At 39.4% G+C, this 19,435-nt stretch overlaps 1 protein-coding gene across 3 annotated transcripts in view; it reads left to right on the top strand.

The window, feature by feature from the left end:
- The first annotated feature begins 3,850 nt into the window (after positions 1-3,850).
- RASA2 (RAS p21 protein activator 2) overlaps positions 3,851-19,435 on the top strand; it is a 51,354-nt gene continuing 35,769 nt past the window's right edge. Inside the window, exons 1-4 of one of the 3 annotated variants that reach the window (XM_055723989.1) lie at positions 3,851-4,033; positions 10,570-10,675; positions 16,140-16,243; positions 17,267-17,361. In XM_055723989.1, the coding sequence (XP_055579964.1) occupies positions 3,973-4,033; positions 10,570-10,675; positions 16,140-16,243; positions 17,267-17,361 (366 nt within the window). In that variant the 5' untranslated portion in view covers positions 3,851-3,972. The remainder of the gene's footprint in view (positions 4,034-10,569; positions 10,676-16,139; positions 16,244-17,266; positions 17,362-19,435) is intronic. The other 2 variants (XM_055723987.1, XM_055723988.1) reach the window with 2 other exon arrangements.

Consider the following 19,435-nt stretch of genomic DNA (forward strand, 5'->3'; position numbering starts at 1 on the left):
TGTGCCCAGCATAGTGGGCCCATAGCAGAGAGGTGCCTGGAACAGGTTGCTGGAGGAAGGAGTGTTGGCCTTTCTGCCTCCCTCATCCTGCCACGCTGAAGGGTTACGGTGAGCCTTATGGCTTCACAGTTAGCTAAGATTTGGGAGAATAGGCTTCTGAAAGACATCGCCAAAATACTACACTTATTTTGTGAGAATATGATTAATTTTAACTGAGATTCAGCGATCTTTAAAAAGTCAAAAGAGGTGGTATGTCTACAAGTTGAAATTTGTATCATAGGGCTCTGTTGTACTGTCTCTGCATTTCCAATTAGTCATGTTTGTTCATCTCTGTGAAGCGTTAAAAAAATCAAGTCAGGACAAAGGTCAGTGATCCTCAACTTCATTCTATGGGCATATATGGTACACAGTTTGTTTACTTACTTCGTCTTGAATATTTTAAAAGAAACTATAGCTTGGGTACAATAAAAATACAATTGAAATGTTAATGCAGTATTGATTGAAGTAATAATATAGTCCACTTACTTATTCTATCATTGGTGAATGCTATGAACCCCTTGAGAAATTTTGGTTTCATGGCAGCTTTGGTTCCATTTAAGTAAGGTTAACAGAGGAATAAGCAGGAAAGTACAATGATGTTTCAAAGAAAGTACACAAAGATATCTTATAAGTGGACTTGTATGATGATAATTATAGACCAAAGCAAATAAGGTAGAATATTTATAAATATAAAGATAATTTTACAAGTATTTTATATAACTGTATAGTTCATAAGAAAAATATTGATAGCTTGTGTTAGGTTTGGGGGGGTTTGTATATTTTGATAAAAACACAATGACTTTGTAACTCTGTATATTCTTTACAGTTTATAGCAAAGCAGTTTTAAGATGGCAATGTCATGTTTATAGTTCAATTGTGGCACTTTTACTACAAGTAACACGTTGCAGTAATGAGTCAAGTATTAATGACCAAATTAGAATTAAAGTAAGTGTAAGAGAAGGTAAATACTATACGTTGTCAAAGACTGTAATTTGCTACATAATCGCATCTGTATTTTTGTTCAGAAAAAAATATTAAATGCAGATGTTAAGGATTGATAAAGAGTCTAATTTTATTTTTAGAAAGAGTGATTATAACTCTGTTTTTGCTTAATTAAAATAACATCTTCCTATTTTTCTGTAAGTCTCTCCATTTTTTAAGTTACATTAATACTTACATAATCTGTAAGATCCACAGATACGTATCTTCTAATAATTACTTCGTTAGAAGATTAAGCAACACTGTTACCAAACGTTCCCTTCGTTAAGGTCAAAACAGTGAATCAAGAACACGCCACAGCTCAAGGGAAGTGATGGTATCTCCTGGCATTGTACTATCAAGGGTGAATGCAATGCTGAGGTGAACAGACTCTGCCTGCTCAGTATTTTAAAGGACTTGGAAAGCAGGTGAACTGCATTTAATAACTTCAAACATCTTAAACGTGTTTTCATGAGGACTTGAAACTTTAAAAATTCTTTTATTTTCCATTCTGCTAGTAACCTTGCAGTATAGATAGCGTATTTTACACACCGTACTTCAAATTTTTTGGGACTACTGTCAAGAAACATACTTAAGAATGCAAACATTTAATTGCATAAGGAAATAGCAAGATACATACAAAATAGAAGATTACACATATTCAGAGTACTTCCCCCTTCAGCTAGGTGTCACTAGTCTGTAACTCGCATTAAAAATTAAATTTAGGCTAAATTGTGCAGGTCATTTTGGGATGGGCCTAAAGTAAGATGTTTAACTAAGCAAAAAAATCTAAATGTTTACTACACATAACAAATAGATCTGTCTATATTTCAGATGCTAATTAAAATATCATCCCAGAGTTTATCATCTTCACTTCTATTTGTTCTGAAATTCCTTAATATAGCAATTATCACTGACAATTCCACACCTTGGCTGACATAAAAGGTTATCTCACAAGAGCAAAGATCCTCTCACATCCTCATTGTAAAACGAAGAAATCTTTCCCCTAAGTTTGTAATTTAGCACATTAGTGTTGTCTTAATTGTGCCCTTTGCTGAACAGACCTACTTGTCACACGGGTGCTCCTAAAATGTAACTTTAAGAGAGGCGAAAAATTAATATTATGCAATTGTTCTGAATATAGTATGTTAGATTAAAATAAGGAAGTTGTTTTAAAAAAATGGAGTGTTAGGAATCGGACAACAGTAAAACTCAAAAGTTGCCTTGATGTCAATGGGAGGTCTATGCTTCGAAGGAAGTTGATGCTAAGTTAAACAGTAAACTCCAACTATAATCATAACTTTTGAGAGTATGGAAGAACTAGTCACATGATCTAACTTTTACAGTGTTGCAACCCATGATTTAAGCACACATCTCTGCCTGGGTTAGCCTTGGTTCACCAGCCACTACTGGTCAGACAGGGCAGCCAACCTAGACAGCCAACTGCAGATAATCAAATCCTCAATTCGTACTGTAGAGGAATCTCTCATTCCTAACAGGTTAAAATTCATCTTATGCAAACACGTGTCTTTGTGCAGATTTGGGGTTTGCATGCATACAAACGCACCCGTTACTGTGTGATGAAGCAGCTTACTCCGCACCACCCCCTTTAAACACGTATACCTGTCCTCCCCCAACCACGATGTGGAGCATGGGGATGAGGAAGGAGCCTCACGCTGTCGAAGGAGCAGCAGGGGAGAAGCTGGATGCAGGGAGAGCCACCAAGGAATGAGGCACAGCGGTGTCTGTCTGTCAGATTGTATGGCTTGATGCCGTATTATAATAATAATGGCAAGATTTGTGCAGAAATAAAAAATGGTCAGAGTACCACAGGGGAGGACTTCAGTTACAAGACAGATGACAGATGCTGGCCTGAATCTTTCCAAGCTTCCCTTCGCTTTATCAGAAGAAGAGGGCTTTCTAGGCATAAAGTGAAGAATTCTAGTCCTTTACTGCCTTCTACAACTGCTCTAGCCCGCTGAACCACCTCAGTTTTAGGATATGTCAGTCGCTGAAGGCTTCCACCAGACTGTCTGGAGGCCGGGGCGCCCGGAGCAGGCGGTGGGCACGCCACATGGCAGGGTACATTCCGCAGGCCTAAGACAGACACCCACCACCCATGCAGGGCTGGGGTGACCTCTGGGTGTAAGCACGACCCCAGAGAGTTTCGCGTTAGGATGTGTATCTTCAAGAAGTACTGGTGTGAACCATGTGAACCAAGCAAAGGTGCTTGGATTCGTGCTGCAGGCGGGCAGGGCTGCTGCTGCGCCAGCACCTTCTCTGCAGCGAGGCGGGCATGGCTCCCTGGGGCTGGCAGGCAGCACTACACCTGCTGCTTCAGGCCGCGCCGGGAACTCGGCCATCTCCTGGCCATCTCCTGCTCGTTTTATGGCACCTCTTATGTGGCCCCACAGGCAAACGGCAACAAGCGACAGCAGAGAGCATTCACCAGAAGCCATCGCGTGCTTTTCACAGGGACGGGGTTCGGCACACCGGGGATCAAAGCAACCGGCCTCGTCACTCGCTTCAGCCCTGTAACGCGAGGAGTCTGAACGTGGCCAACAGCGGCGTTTAACGCGCCTGGCAGCCAGAGCCCCGCGGCCCCCGTAAGAGGCACACAGATGCACAGCGCACTCAGGGCGGGCTGCGGCCGAGGCCACCGGGCACCCGCGGGGCGCAGGCGGAACTCCGCGACCCCCTGGCCCCGGGCCCGCCGGGCCGGGCCTGCCGCTGCCGGCCGCCGCACAGGGGCGGGCCCGCCGTGCAAGGGCCTGCTGGGAGGCGGCCCCAGCGCGCATGCGCCCCGCCGCCCCCCGCCCCGCTTTGGTCTGTGGTGCCCCCCGAGGGCGGCGGCCAGCGAGGGCGGAGCGGTGGCGCGGGGTGGCTGGCGGGCGTGTGGCGGGGCCGGGCCGCTCCCTTCCCCCCGCGGCGCGCTGCACTGCGCAGGCGGCGGCGATGGCGGCCGGGGACGGCGGCGACGAGGTGCGGGTGCTGCAGAACCTCCGAGGGAAGATCTGTAAGTGCGGCGCAGCGGGCCGCGGTGGGGGCTGGGCCGAACTGGGCGACCGGGCCGGGTCCGCCGCGCTCAGGTGCCCGCTCCTGTCCCGGCTCCGCGGCACGGGCCGCCGCCGCTCCCTTTCCTTCCCCGGGGCGGGCGGGCGCTGGCGCGGCGGCCGCTGAGGCGGAGCGGCGGGGCTGAGGCGGCAGCAGCAGCTTCTCACGGCGGTGCCCCGCGGGCCGGGCCGGCAGAGCCCCGTGGGGGCGCGGGCCGCGCTGCGGCGGCGCCGGGAAGGGGCTTTGTGGCGGGCGCGGGCAGCACGTGTTGGCGGGGCCGGGGGCTGCGCGGGGCCGCCGGGCAGCGGCCGTTGCTCCGAGGGTTTCCTTGAGTCAGCGGGCGAGCAGAAATGCGTGTGTGTCCCGTTCCCCCCCCCGGCCCTCGGGCATCGCAGTCTGTTTGTCAGGCAGCAATTGCGAAATTATTGGTGTGCAGGAAGTCGGTGGTAGAGGGCCGTTCTGGAAACGGTCATTAATGTTCTGTTTCTTTGTGTGTAGCGTGTGTGCGAGTGAGGGGGAGGCAGGGAGTGAGGCCGGTGACTTTATTTTGGTCGTTAGGAAGTGCTGACTAAAAATACCTCTGTATTCGGTAACGTGGGAAACCAGAGGATGAGCTGGGGAGGAGGGGCCGGGAAGGAAGGCAGAGTGCGGTGGGGCTCGGGAGGGCTTCAAAGCGAGTGGGAGAAACAGGATGCGCGGCGGCTTCCTGGAGGGGTATCAAAACACATTCATACAATTCAGATGCAACCCGTTTATTTCCTTTCTCACGCAGTTGATCGGCTTCTTTGAGAATGGAGGGAGAGAAGTTGAGTTGCACGTGGTGGCGGGATGGAGAAACGGTTGTGAAAATCTTTTGAGGGCTTAGGTTTGGTGGAGGGATGGAGTCGTGTTTACTTAAATATGATCATGCAGCGTAGACCTGGATACGTCTTGAGTAAATAGAAGACTAGGTCACCAAAATAGGAAACTGCATGAAGTGTAGCTGGAGGTACTGTCGCTCCAGTGTGTTAGTGATAGTGATTGCCTGTTGGGTAGACGAGGCTGAACACGCACTTACGTTGTTAGCAATTATCACAGGAATAACACGTCAGCTTGTCTTTAAAAAAGAATACCGTTAGTTTTAGAGCTAAGACATTAGTTACTGAAGCTGACTTATTGACACCATTCTGCTTCCTCTACTTTGTTCATAAGGTTTTTCTCAACACTGGACAACCACAGCATTCAAGGAGTTTTATGGTTTTTAATACTTGAACCTGACAAATGTTTTCCATTAGGCATTAAATAAAAAAATCAAAATGTCTTGAGACTTATGTTGAAACTAGTTTTATCGTCCTATTTAGATGTTCTGGATTGAGCCTGCAGTTGTATCCTATCTTTGAATGTTCAATTACTTGGCAAAAGTGATAGTAAGCTGATGACTATGACCTGCTTCCTAGGGAATACATAAAAAGCTGATTGTCAAAGGTGGACCTGTAAGAACTGTAGGAGACCATTTGGAAAATTAGTGGAAGTAATAGCTGTAATAAAGGATGTGTCTTGAAACCTGCTTGTTTCTTCAAATAAAACAGGGGTGTAAAACAAACAAACAAAACCACTGTGTAAAACAAACAAAACCAAAACAAACAAAAAACCCCAGGTATGAGTTACATGCGCTGTGGGAGTTAGCGAACCCTCTAATCCCTAGATGCTCTTTTGGCTTCTTTGCACAGCAAATATTGTTTTATTTTTGCTTGCTAGTATGTTACTGATGGGTTTTCGGGGAAACCCCTCTGAAGGAACAATAATAAACAAATGTAATAATGTAATTCCTCTTGATCTGGAGGGATTAGCAGTAGCAGACCTCATTTTGGAAAGTTCATGTTCTGTAACAAGGCCTTGTATTCCACGCCTAAGAAACACGTTACATTTCTTCTGTGCCTAAGCTTTGTTGGCATTTAAACTACTACAAGACTTGACACTGACTCATTTTGTGTTGCGTGAGGGAGCATGGTAGTTGTAATGAGGTAATGTCAGTTCTGTGTCATTCTTCATGTCTAGAAAACACCATCTGCACTGTTAGTTGTATTGTTTTACAATACACAAGTAGATGGTAAAATCTAAAGTTAGTGATGTTATACAAATCATCACGACAGACTTAGAATTGAGGCACATACTTAAAGGTGGCTTAAGTAACTATTACATACTAGCAGTGAAAAAACAGAGTAGGACCACATTTGCAGTTCCTGGTATTCTCTGTTTTGTTAGTATACCAACGTTTTCAGTTTCCTGCCTCCGGTTTTCAAGTTAAGAGGCAAGATGAACTGGTCTTACCAGTTCAAGACCCTGTAATGGTGTTTGAAAATGTGGTATTACACTTCAGCAGGTTTCCATCAGAAATCCGCTGAATATCTTTTAAGCTTTGTGACAACTCTTTTATATTGGTGGCTCTTTCATGTGTCATAGTGATGACAAAAGCACTTTACAAAGGTGCATGGATATCATGTCATTTTAGGCATATCATAGCGTAGTGTTTTAAGCTGTATAACTAGCTTCTGTTTTCATTTTATGACATATAGTAGTACCTTTTTAGGTCATAAGTGATTTTAGTTGCTTTGATTTTGGTGTGTTTACTGAAATCTGTCTTAGTGGAGCACTTGGAAAATGTCTCTGTCGTCTCCCAGAGCTTATTTGACAAAATTCAGGATGCATTATTTTTCAAACTTCTTGCACTTAGTTGTTAACACTGTGTGGTTGTCTTGGATTCTGCTGCACTCCTGGAGTGTATTTAATTGTTGCTATATAATATGTTTAGTTCTATGAAGCGCATACTTTGCAGTTGTGTGCATAAGCGTATTCTAAAAATTTCTTTGTTCCAGGTCCCTGTCAGAGGATGTATGCTAATTGCACACTTTAACTAGACAGAGGATGGTGTGAATAGCATTTATCTATCCCACCTCCTGCTTTTGCTTAGTTTCTGATGCACTGTTAACAGTGAACGAGCTGTAACTTGATGTTTGCAGGTAGTGTCTAAATTTAACAAATGATGTGCAGGCAAGGGAGTTTGACAGAACTTTTGAATTCGGTAGGTTGCTCCATTGCTCATAACATTAATGTGAAGAGTGAATTTTTAAGTGTTGTACACCTGATTTCCTGTTGCTTTGAGTCTTTATTAGCATTGCAGCTTTTCGCTTTTGTTTAGGTTTGAGCTAATCATACTTTGAAGTGAGGTTTTACTAGGTATTTATATAGAGATCCTAAATAATATTTTCTAAATATTTTAAAATTCAAAGTGTTTTTTTTTTAAAAAAACAAAATAGTATTACTTCTTGCTGTTTTCCCAAAGTAGCTAAGTGGCAATAAAGTCAGTTAATTTAAAAGTCAAGTAACTAATAGCAATTGTGAACTTTCATCTTTTCAAGATAAAAAGGCTGATGTTTATTATTTTAGTGATGCATTTCATGGCTTCCGTATTGAATTAGGCTACAAAAATGTGTCTTGTGAAAATAATTTCTGGTTCATGTTAGTCCATTGACTAAAACTGGTATATTCATATGGTCAATACAAAATAAAAAAGTGTGTTATTGCTGCTGTTTAATCACATGCACGCTTCACCATTTGAACTGCAAGTTTAAGTATTGTACTGTGTAGTTTTAATGACAGCCTCTGTGAAGAGGCTTGAAAGGCAGTTCCCCAGTTAAATCTAGAATTGGTTTAATTTCTCTCTTCTCCCCAGAATGATTTTTCTTGATGTTTCTGACTAACCATTCGTGCTACCTACACTTTCTCAACAAATCCTTGGAGGACACTGGTGTACATTTCTTCAGTATGCTTCTGTGACTTCTTAAGTTTTTTCCTATGCGTCCTTTGAACAGTGAAAGATGTGCAGTCTTCAGAACTCAGAGCTGCGCACTTGATGAATGCACTTAAAATCTTAACATTGAAGCAGATACCCGGTGGTGTTGTTCATACCTGAGTTTTATGTAATCGTTATAGCCTTCGGTTTTTGAGGAAAAAAGTAAGACTTAATGGAATCAATCAAAGACTTGTGCTCTCACTGCCCTACCCCACCACACACACCACCCCTCCCCCTTAAAGAAAATAAGCTTCTTGGAGGAGCTGGACCACTATATGGCCAAAAAATCTCCCACAATCACACATATAAAGAGGTGTTTGAAAAGATGTGAAATCTCACGCTCTGTACTTCACCTGACAAGTACTCCGAGGTTATTTTTAACTCGGAACTGAGAATCATCCCCCTTGCCTCCAAAAAAACCTCAATATACTTGCCTGTGCCTTAAAGCTAAACTTGGGCTACAAAATAAAGGTTATCTCACTCAAAATTTCTATTTCTTACATTCCCTTGGATAGAAAGTTAGTATTTAATGAAAGGCTGCAGTACAGTAGACATAACAGTTGTGAATTACGTAGAAATACTTAAATTTTACTTTTAAGAAAACATGAAATTATAATAAATGTAACTTCTTTTAAAAGTCCACTGTACGTTACATTTACAGTGCTGATTAAGTATTTTTTATGCAAAAATAGCATGGTGAAGCTAGAGTATTAACAAAAAAAATCTTATCAGGTCAATTGACACAAAGTTCATGCTTATTAATTACAAAATATGGTATCAGAAGCTCTGGATATTGCTAGCCTCATGAATTTATTTTAGTATTTTCTTTCATATGTTTTAATAAAATAGTTGCTTTTTTCTTTAAGGTTCAGTCATTGATGTTTTCCTTAGTTGTTCTTAAGGATGATTTTGAGTTTAGTCTCTTTTTGGAGTCTAGTGGCATTAAAAACTGGTTCTGTTCATGTCTCTCAATCAGTCAACATTAACTGTGGTGTTTAAAAATAATATGTGTACTTCCTCCTCTCCCACACCCAAGTTGATGAAAAGCTCATTGATGCTTCTGAGAGCACAAGCTGTAACTGCGGAAGTTAGTTAAGTGTCTGTTCACGCTTTCTATCAGTATACATATCCCTGACTTGGAAAACATCACACACGAAGTTCAGTCTCTGTTAAAATGGCATGTTTGCTGCTCAGATACAGTTGTGGTAGCCTTTCCAATGCTGGGCCTGAATTCTTTTAACTTCCAAGACTGTTATAGTCTATTTAACACACGCACACACACACACACAAAAGTGCAGGGAGAGAAAAAAAAAAAATTCTGATTTTAAGTCTTTAACAGTATAGACCATAAAGGTTACTCCACCGTGCTTCATATCTGCAGTTTTAAAAAATAAATATATGTATGACACTTCAAATCTGATTTCAAGCTGTGGTCTTCGCAAGTGGAGGTGATATGTTATTCAGACGTGATAAATAATTAAAACTCAATACTTTCATGTAGTTTTCATCCTATTACTTTTTAAAATTTTTTATATGAAGTCTAGATAATGTTGATTCCACATTTTATTGGGAGAGGTATTTCTGGTAGCAGGTGAGGATGAAGGCTGCTGTAAAAGGTCCTGGGTAAGACCTAATGCAGAATACAATTCTGGTTGCCTGTGTTGAAGATAATTAAATTGGAACAGGGACAGAAGCTGCTTGCTGATTCAGAGCCTCTCACACTAGAGTAAAGCTTGTCTTGTTTCTTTCAGCAGAATAAAAGGTGAAAAGGGTCTGTTTGTTGTCTTCAAAGACATTCAGAGGGGAAGGAAACATCCAGGAGGAAATAACTGTTAAAGCTAAAGGATAGTGTTGCTATAAATAAATACAGGTCTGTTGCACTCAGGTTTTGGAAGAGTTTTCCAATTTGAGCATTGGGAACTGATTTTAGCTGTAGCTACTTAAAAGTACCCATTTCCAAAAAGGGCTGCCTGATGTCCAGTGTGTGTTACTGCAGTAGCCTAGACAGAATACCCAGCAAATCTTGGTATTCCTGTGGTGTCAATCATCCTGTCTCATCAGAAACTTCCTTTTCTACTTGTTCTTAGCCATGTTGCGTTTAGTCAGTAGGTTTTTTTCCCCTTTCTACTAGACCAGACAGTTAGGAAAAAATGAACAGTACTCACAGCTGAACCTTTGAAAATACATCAGTCAAAATCAGCTGTTCATAGTGGAAAATTAAATAAAGATTTGATGGGTAAGTTCATACTGATCAGTTTCATTTAGCCATAATATTTGTGGAGAAAATACCAAATGAGCTCAACCAGATCGTGTCTTGATCTTATGACCTAATGCTGTATCAACTCAGGCTGTAAGCTGCTCAGATTTAGCAGGCTGCCCAGGGTCAAGCCCGAGGTGAGACCTCTCAAGGGAAAGTGCAGGTGCTGCAGGAAGTGGTGTGGTGAGTCAGGGTGCTGTCCTCTTCCCATCGACTCGCATTCTGGGTGAAGCTGGATGTGGCAATTCCTGTACACTGTTGGATCTTAGGAATTGAAAATGAGTATGTAAATGCATGCAAACTGAATGGAAAAGTAAATTTTGGACGCAGATTAAAATGTAAAATTCTTGTGCCTAATGTTTTGTGGGTTTTTCAACCTTAGTATTTACAGTCATTTTTTTGTTCACAGATGATGCCAAACACTTAGTACCCAACAAAATGAGAGACTTTTTCTGTACCATAAACTTGGACCAAGAAGAAGTTTTTCGTACACAGGTAGTTGAAAAATCTTTAAGGTAAGCTTAATTTTTAAATAGAGATGATAAGCAAGACTGCCTCAGTTCAGAATAAAAACAAGATATGTATCAATGTGCACGTGCTTTTGCTTGTACCTCTTTAAAATGAGAGCTGGCTTGTGGCAACTGCTCAGAAGCATTACAGCAATGTGTAAATTGTGAGAGTAGTTGAAAGAAGACAACATTGAGTCTTGTGAGTAATACGGTGCTTTTAAAACAGAGCATGCTAAAACATATTTCACTATTACTTTATTCTGTTCCATTGGGCAGCATAACATTCTTTTCCTTGCCAGGTTGTTATCAAGGGAAAGAAATCTGCTTGATGCTTGCTCTCCATGTCATTTTCTACTTCTGACATGCAATTGGTCTGTACTGGTAGAATTCTGCTTTGAGTGTTTTGCAAAACCTGTATCCAGAATGAGAGAACCGGAACTTTTCCATGTGTAAGAGCTTTGTGTGCTGTGGGTTGTCCCCCTGAATAGGCCTCATTCTCTTCTGAAATTCTTGTTTTGGGAACTAGAACCAGTACTCACAGAGAATGGCTTGCAGCCATCCTGGAGTGACACTTAGCTGTAGATTCTGCTACTGTGTCAGAGCATTAAAAACAATCAAAAAAGTCATGATAACATAGCTGCAGGAGTCTTAGGTGCTTTGATGTCTCAAAACTCTTATAGAGTTCACTTGATAACCCATACTGAGGCATCCTTGCAGCTGCATTGTTCAGAATATCAGTGACAGTTTCAGTTAGCTGGAGGAGATGTTAAACATTTCTCTGAAAACTCAGAAAGCTTGTTCAAGCTCCTGAAAGTTTTCTTAAATCTTGTTGTTTCCAGTTTTATTGCTAGTATGTGTTTTTTGAGCTGTCTCTTTAGATGTATCCAGGTGAGGAACAGTATGCTGCTCATATGGCAGATATAAACAGGGAATTTAACTTTCTCAAAACCTTGTTTTAAAGCTCTCTTATGCTTCTGCATGAAAAGCAAATACTGCATACATGCAATCAGGAACAAATATTTTGCCCATACTCCTGATCTGTAACTGCTGTAGTCAGAGCCAGGAATTTTTCAGAATTTAACTGACTGCAGTTGAGATGCATTACCGAAACAGACTCAACTCAGTAATCCTTCAGGGAAGAATATTATGATAAAGCAGAAACTTAAAATTTCCCCTTCAAATAGACAGTAATTTGATGGGTATAAGGGAACGCAGCATATATTTTAAAAGGAAAGATTTTACTGTCTGTTTTTGGACATGTTAATAACTGAAACCCTAAAAGTTCCTACTATGCTTAGAAACAAGACCTGTTACATTTAATCTTTATGCAGACATTATGACTATGTTCTGTTTAAGAATAGTTAAATTTTTATACTTAATTCACCTGATAATAAAAGAAATATTAATTGAATAGTAGAATGTTTGATAAAATGAATTTCCTGAAGTCCATCAAAATTTTTTCAAATGGTACTGAAGTTTTACCTGAAACTTGATTAAATGAAAACAATGCCACTAGTACTTTACAGAGAAAAGGAAGAAAAATCGTGCTATAACAAAACTGATATTGGGGTGGGGCGTGTCCTTGAGTAACACAAACCTCCCCTTGAATTGAGAATTTTTCAGGTGATAGGAAATAAATCTTTCTAAGTTGAAAACATTTTATTAGGCGTTAAAAATCAGTGTTCTGAATCACTCTTTGCCCATAGGTGCCTTTATGTCTCCGACTGTATAGGAAACTCTTAATCTTCTGAATTACGGCTGTGTGAAGTCAGATTCACAGCATGAGTAGGATTCCATACAAACTGATGAAATGTAATAAGTCGTCCTCTATTAGCAGCAACCAGAATTGGATGCTTACACTTGATTACTAGTGTGTATGCAGTTACAAATGCTGACACTTGTTCCGGAAACTTAATTATACCATCTTGCTGCTTATTACTGTGTTACACTAGAATACTGTGCTAACCTAGAGGACTGGAAGGGAAGATGAAAGCTCTGATCTCTTGTTAGTCTGGAAGCTTTATAAATTGCTTTCCAGTAAGGTGTAGTACAGTATAATTCTAACATAAATACAACTTCAAATTTAATTGTTTTTTTTTTTTTAAATTATTTGCTTGCTGTTTCTTACAAATGTAATTCACAGTCTGATTTTGTCATTGTATTCTGGGTTGCAAACATACACTAGCTGTAATGTAAATAGTATTTTACATTTACAAGTATCCACTCGTTAAAGGAAGTAATTATCACTAGAATTAAAATGATCTTTGACTACAGTGACTGAAAACTAATGAAGAAATGTATTTCTAAAATGTGGCAATAGATTTGGGCTTCCACTAGCACTGGGACTGTTGTTTGAGTGCAGATGTAAAGCAAATGATTCTCAAAGTTAGTAAAACATGAATTAATGCTGAAGTGAAAGAAGGGTATTTTGACTAATGACTCAGGAAATAGTTCCTGACATGGTGTGGGATTTCTGTGGGTTCTGAAGAAAGAAATTTTTTTTCCTTTGGAAAGTTTAAAGAACATCTATCAGCTTCCTCAAGTATCTATGGTCAAATATGAGGAATTGGGGAAGGGAGGGGTTGTGGCATGTGTATGCTGCATTTTTTTAAATTTAAATGAAGTTTCTTTTTTCAAATAGAACTTTTTTTGAATGTAAGGTTATAGCAAAAAATAATACTTTTGTTGATGTAACTGTTGCTTTTATCAAATGACAGATCTAGGGGCATTGGTCAGTTTCCATCATAGAACTGCCAGTTTAATGTAACAAAGAAGGGAAGAGCAAAGGAGTATGTCACATACTTAAATTACATCTTCTGTATTACTGTAATCCAGTTCTTCCTGTATGGCAGTCTGGTCTTCCCTTGAATTAGCACGATCTTCTAATTTTGTATCCATCACAGTCTTTAAAGTTCTTGCATCAAAGTCACAAATGAAAGTACTAAACTGACTGAATCCTTGAAGAACAGGTTGAGTAAGTTCTCAATTTTAATTATTCCTCTTTGCTATAACATATTATACCCCTTCAGCCAGTTCTGTGTCCACCTAAGAATTTAAGAATTTTGTTAATAATCCTTTGTATTTGCCTTAGATTTTCTCTGTGCCTCATAATTTGCTAAAGAATAAGCATTTATTAATTCATAAGGCAGTGGTGTTAACCTAGGTGAGGAAAAATGTATCAACAGGAATAAAACAGCACCTTCTATTTATGCTCATACTATTGACCTGCTCGCTCTTGCCAAATCTGAGACTTCAGTAATGTTGAGGTCTAAATAATGACTGTTGGTGGCTGATTATTCTTTTGAGGTAGTGGGATATACCTGTGAAGTTTCCTTTCTTTAGCTGTAGGATATGGCTGCCAAATAGGTTTTTGGAAGTCTATGCTAATAGATTCCATCCCAGGCTAATTGTCTGATTATGACTGGATGCATGGAGTACTATAGATTCAGCAAGAACAGGGACTTGACACTTAGTGGCACGCAGTGGTTGATGTATGTTGTAGTCTAGTGCTCCTCTTAAGATGTCCAACTGAAGCTGAGTTAACAGACTTTGCCTCGATACCAGTGCCAGCTTGTTCGCCCACTGTTAGCTCTTTCTGCTGTAATATCTCTTTTGTACTGGTGCAACTATTGTATGTATAGCTGTCACGGGAACCATATCACTGAATTGACCTAAGTTTAAAATAAGCCTGTGTTTCATCTTTTTTTGGTCTGAGTTACTGTGTCAGTCCAATTAAAATGAGCAGCACCTACGGTAGTAAGGACATTTAGGCAGCTTAGGGCTGCATTGCTGCTAAAGGTAGTTCTCATGAATTTATACCTTTAGCAGTGGTGCTGACAAGAAGGACCTAGCCCTCAAAATCAAAGCCAGATTTGTTGGCTTTGAAATTAGGGAAAAAAAAAAAAAAATTAAAAAGTGGGGAGCTGAAAACCCACAAGCAAATTTTTCAAATGAGAATTCTTGTATTATTTCTCGGTGTCGTGCAGAGGCTAATACTGATTTGTCTACTTTGAAGCCTGTGGTACAAGGTCTGTGTTTGAACGAAAGGAACATTTTCACTGGTGAAGTTACTCAATGGGTTCCTGCAGTTAAAGCTCTTGTTTTTAAAAATCAATTCTAGAAATTTGGAACACCAGATTTTTCACCTCTGTTCTTTCCCACTTTTTAAGTTAGCCATCAGATCTTTCACTTTTTAGCTTATTTAAAGAGCTATTGATCCTTCAGCATTTGGTGGTTTTTTTGTAATTATTTTGGAGGGAAGAGGGTAGGGGATGACACCCTATTCTTCCTGGTATCTTTTTAGGTAGGTAGTGGTATGAACTGATTGTTCCAAATATAAGCATATTTGTGTTAGTTTGATAAAGTATTGTGACCATAGAGTGTCAGGTACTTAACTGGGATGCACACAGGCACCTCTCAGAAACACCCCCTGCTTTGTTTCTGAGTTTGGTAGTTTGTCTGTAGAAAGAAGTAGAGGCTAGAATCAGTTTCATGAAGCTAAACACTTTTCCCTGGTGATGTTAATACATTGTAATTGAAAGTATTTTAAGTCTTTAAGAATCCAGTAGTTACAAAATAGCATGGAGGTTTTCTTGGTGGATACGCTTGATTTTCAGAATTTACAACTTGCAGCGACACACATAATGCTGTGGTTTTGTTCCGTCTTTTGAAATCCAGCCTTCTGACTACCGGCTATGATTGCATCAGTAAGTACTCATTAAGTTTAATGAAAGTATAAAGTTCCTTGAGTGAAGATACCAACCAACACATTGTGTGAACCATGTCTAACACAGAGGAGCCCGGAGTCTTTTTTTACATGGTGGGCTGTGCCAATGGCGGTTAAGTAGGGTGAACTGTAAACATTATATTGGACTTGATGAGATGGAGAAATGTGGAGGCCATTTCAGTATGTGGGATAATGTGCATATTTGACGTTAACATTTCTCTCACTGTTCTGTTTTATAGTTGCTAATACTTACGGTTTCTTTCTACAGGTCTGAATCTTTGAGCATCAAATTTGACATGGAAGTTAGCTAAACAAATATCAGTTAGTGAAGTAATTAATAAATTGTATTTTAATATAATTTAATCTTGTACTGAATGAAAAAAGAAAACCATAAAACTTGTGTCTCAGGAAGTCATATGGGGTGGTTAGAGAATCAGCTAGGAAAATTTCAAAACAGAAAAATAGAGTTGAAATTGTAGAGGAGACAGCACTTCCTGTGTGTGTACTCTGATATTTTTTTTTCCTTTTTTTGAACATATGCAAGGCATTCTCATGAAGTTTTAACTTGCAGTGTTGTTGTATGTTCCTGTAATGAAATGGTTGTGGATGGCTTTGATGATAGACAAGTGTAATGCTAAAGGCCACGACCTGGGACTGCAGTAAAAATGTAGTATTTCAATGTTTGTCTTACATAAAAATTACATAAAGCATTTTTCTGTCTTAACTGTCAGTCTTTCTTTTCAGCCCTTATTTTGGGGAAGAGTTTTACTTTGAGATTCCCAGAACATTCCAGTGGCTGTCCTTCTACATTTATGATAAAAGTGTGTTACAAAAAGATCTGCGTATAGGTAAGTTCTGGGTTACTGTCTACATCTGGCATAACATTTGGTTATTTCCAGTATCCTTCTCTGTAATATTGAGGATACAGTTATTACAGTGATGCGTTTTTCAAAATGCAGTATACAGTGCACTTAAACTAAATGTTCCTTTAAATTCTGAGAAGCAGGATTTTGTTTCCTTGCTTTATTCTATTATACTAAAATGTGTTTATTTTTTAGACTAATAGGACATTTTATAGTCTTATAATTATAATCTTCGTACATTTTTTTAATTTCTGTTTGATTTTTCTCTGCTTCTGTTCTACTGGAATATTTGAATAATTGTTACTACCTGTAGGTCTGTCAAGAATTTTGTGGAATAATTCCACAGTAACTGCAACGGTGGAATAATTCTTGACAGTATAGATTACATTTTTGTCTCGGTGCAACCTGTTACTTGTAAAGCATTTTGTAGCAATTTATGTAGCTTAGGTGAAAAATTACAGGAAGTGGATTTCCCGTGCACCCCCCCCCACCCCCCATTAATAATGGCTCTATTGTAGCTGCTACTTGGATATAGTTGTTGTAAAGCTCTAACAGTCAGCCTGCTGTGGAAGAAGCCTTCACATGACTAGAATTGAGGAAGGAAATAATTTGCACCAGGATGCCAGATAATTTGGTATAACAGCAACTTTCCAAACAGCAGTGAGACGAGTAAAAGGCACCTACCTTCAGTTCCCTATTTAAACCTTCTTCAACACCATCACTGTTCTCTCAAATCTTTATTATGTTATTTCCAACCACAAGTGTGTTCTTTATTTTACCTAATCTTGTTTTTAGGATATCCAAGTTAACACATTGTCATTAACTTAATTTGGCTTTATATGAACTATTTTTCTGCTTTACTCATGCTTAATGTGCTTTGTTTCCATAAGCTTTTCATATAGCATCATAAAAGTTTAAACAAAAATCAAACTTCAAATCTATTTAAATATTTGTCCTATTCAGATGAAAGTTATATTTATGCTTATTTCTCCCTGCCCCCTCCCCCAGGAAAGGTGTCAATCAAAAAAGAAGATTTATGCAACTACACAGGAAAAGAGAACTGGTTTATGCTTCAACCTGTCGATTCTAATTCAGAGGTTCAGGTAACTATTAAATAGCAAATTTGCATTTTTAAATTAAATATAGATAAGTGTGTGTAATAGTAGAAGTTTACACTGAACTGTAGCAGATGGAGGTTAGCGTTGTCTAAGTCTTGTGAGACAGCTGAGTCTTTCAGCTTGATTAGAGAATAATGCATATTCTATGCCTCTAAACTAGCTGTATTGTTTCTGATGATACTTAAAACTAGCAGAAGACTTAAAGCAACTGTTACAGAAATACCTTAACGGTGGTTTAGTGTCTAAAATCTTTGCAAGGGGAGCTATGTACTTGAGAGGTGAACGATTTAGGAAACTACTGAATAATTTTTATTTTTTTGAGTCGGTTTTGGTATATCTGAGAGAACTGATTATATGGCATGAAATGGTTCAAGTCTCCAAAACTAGAGGTACTTGTGCTGTGCTCATTTATCTTATTTTGAAATACTTTCTGCATTCAGTATCAAAGAACTTGCACTTCAGAGTTGTATTTTGGACTGTGGTTCAAGTTCTTCTGACAGGATTGTTATAGTAATACATAAAGATGAGGTGGCTGTAGAAGTTCTAGCAAATCTTTTTTTGGTTTGAGAAAAAACAGAACAGTCTTCTTGAGAATCTCTTAGCCTTGTTACTGTGATAAACAATTTATTAGGTTTTAATAGTTTTTTTCAGATTTGCCTGAGGGCAAAATTCTTGGACTTGGCAGTGTTTGTGTTTTTCTAGTAACCTGGAAATCCCTCTGGGTAGGGAGAATCCTGTATATTTTTACAAGAGGTGAATGTGCACAGAATTCCCAAAAAAAGTCACAGTATGTTCCAGGATTAATCATCTATGAGCTGTAAGTTTAGCCTGCAGCTGTTGGTTATATAGGAGGACCTGTGGTTGCTTTACATGAAGACAGATTTTCAAAACATCTGAATACCACTTTCTCTGTACCTGTTGGAAATTGGTCCTCATTCAGTTAGGATGGAATATAATAGAATAGTTCAGTTGCAAAGGACCCACAGATCATCTCTAGTCTATCTGCAAGTTGTCTCATTCTTCTGATTCTTTCATCTAATCACTCTAAATATTCTGGAAAGTCCTTTCCAGATAGAAACTGAAATGCAGTTTCTGCTTTGACTTAAATACTGTCATGCTTGCTACATATTTTTTTTCTCCGTCATAAAAATGTATTGAATAAAAGATTAATTTTTGTCATGATACTACCCGAGTAAGTATGAAAACTCAATTAAAATGTTCCATTAATAGCATTAAACAATTCCTTACATATTGGTAATGAACCCTTACTGATACTTTTCCATGGCTGGGACATCTATAAAACACTCTGTTGCATGATGCTTCTTTTAAAGGATGACCTTTTCTGCTAAGGTGTGTGCTCCTCATGTTAATCTTTGCTTGAGTTAGGGCGTTTGGGTAGGTTTCTCCTCTGTCCTGTGTCCTTTTTCCATGAAACTTGCAGAGCAGAACTGAGACCAGTTCCCCTCTGCCAGATTTGGCTGTAATCTTGTTGGTTTGGATGTGGCATACCATACTGAAATGTATTCCTAGGAGATTCCAAAGGTTCTTGTTGGGACATGGCTGAAAATAGCAGGCTTTCACATGGTATATGTGCAGAAAAAGTGCACAAAGGTTTATAAAGCTGGGTAATGGTTTTTTGGGGAAAAAATTGCTCTCGGATATGCTCTTCTGTGTGACACTGTACATGTGGTTGACATTTTTTTTCCTCTAGTTCCCTCAGTGTGAGTGGTTTCTAGAACTTACAATGGATACAAGGCAATAAAATGGCTTAGAAGTATTTTGCAATCCTTGGCTATATGTGGGACATGTTGCAGTTTGCATGGTTGGGGTTTTTTCGAGGTGGATTTTTTTTTTTTCTTAAATCTTCATTTGTTTCAAGAAAATGGTAGTTTCTTTGTACTAGTCATCTATTTTTCATACAGGCTAACTTTGGTATAATGAGCAACCTGTATATCCAGGTACATTAGCGGTGGAGGTGCATATTGTGTATTGTGGTATACAGCTTGTAGATGTACAAAATCCATACAAAGTCATAAGTGCTTTGGCACTAACTGTCATT

Source organism: Falco cherrug, chromosome 11 (assembly GCF_023634085.1).
Source record: "Falco cherrug isolate bFalChe1 chromosome 11, bFalChe1.pri, whole genome shotgun sequence".
NCBI lineage: Eukaryota > Metazoa > Chordata > Aves > Falconiformes > Falconidae > Falco > Falco cherrug.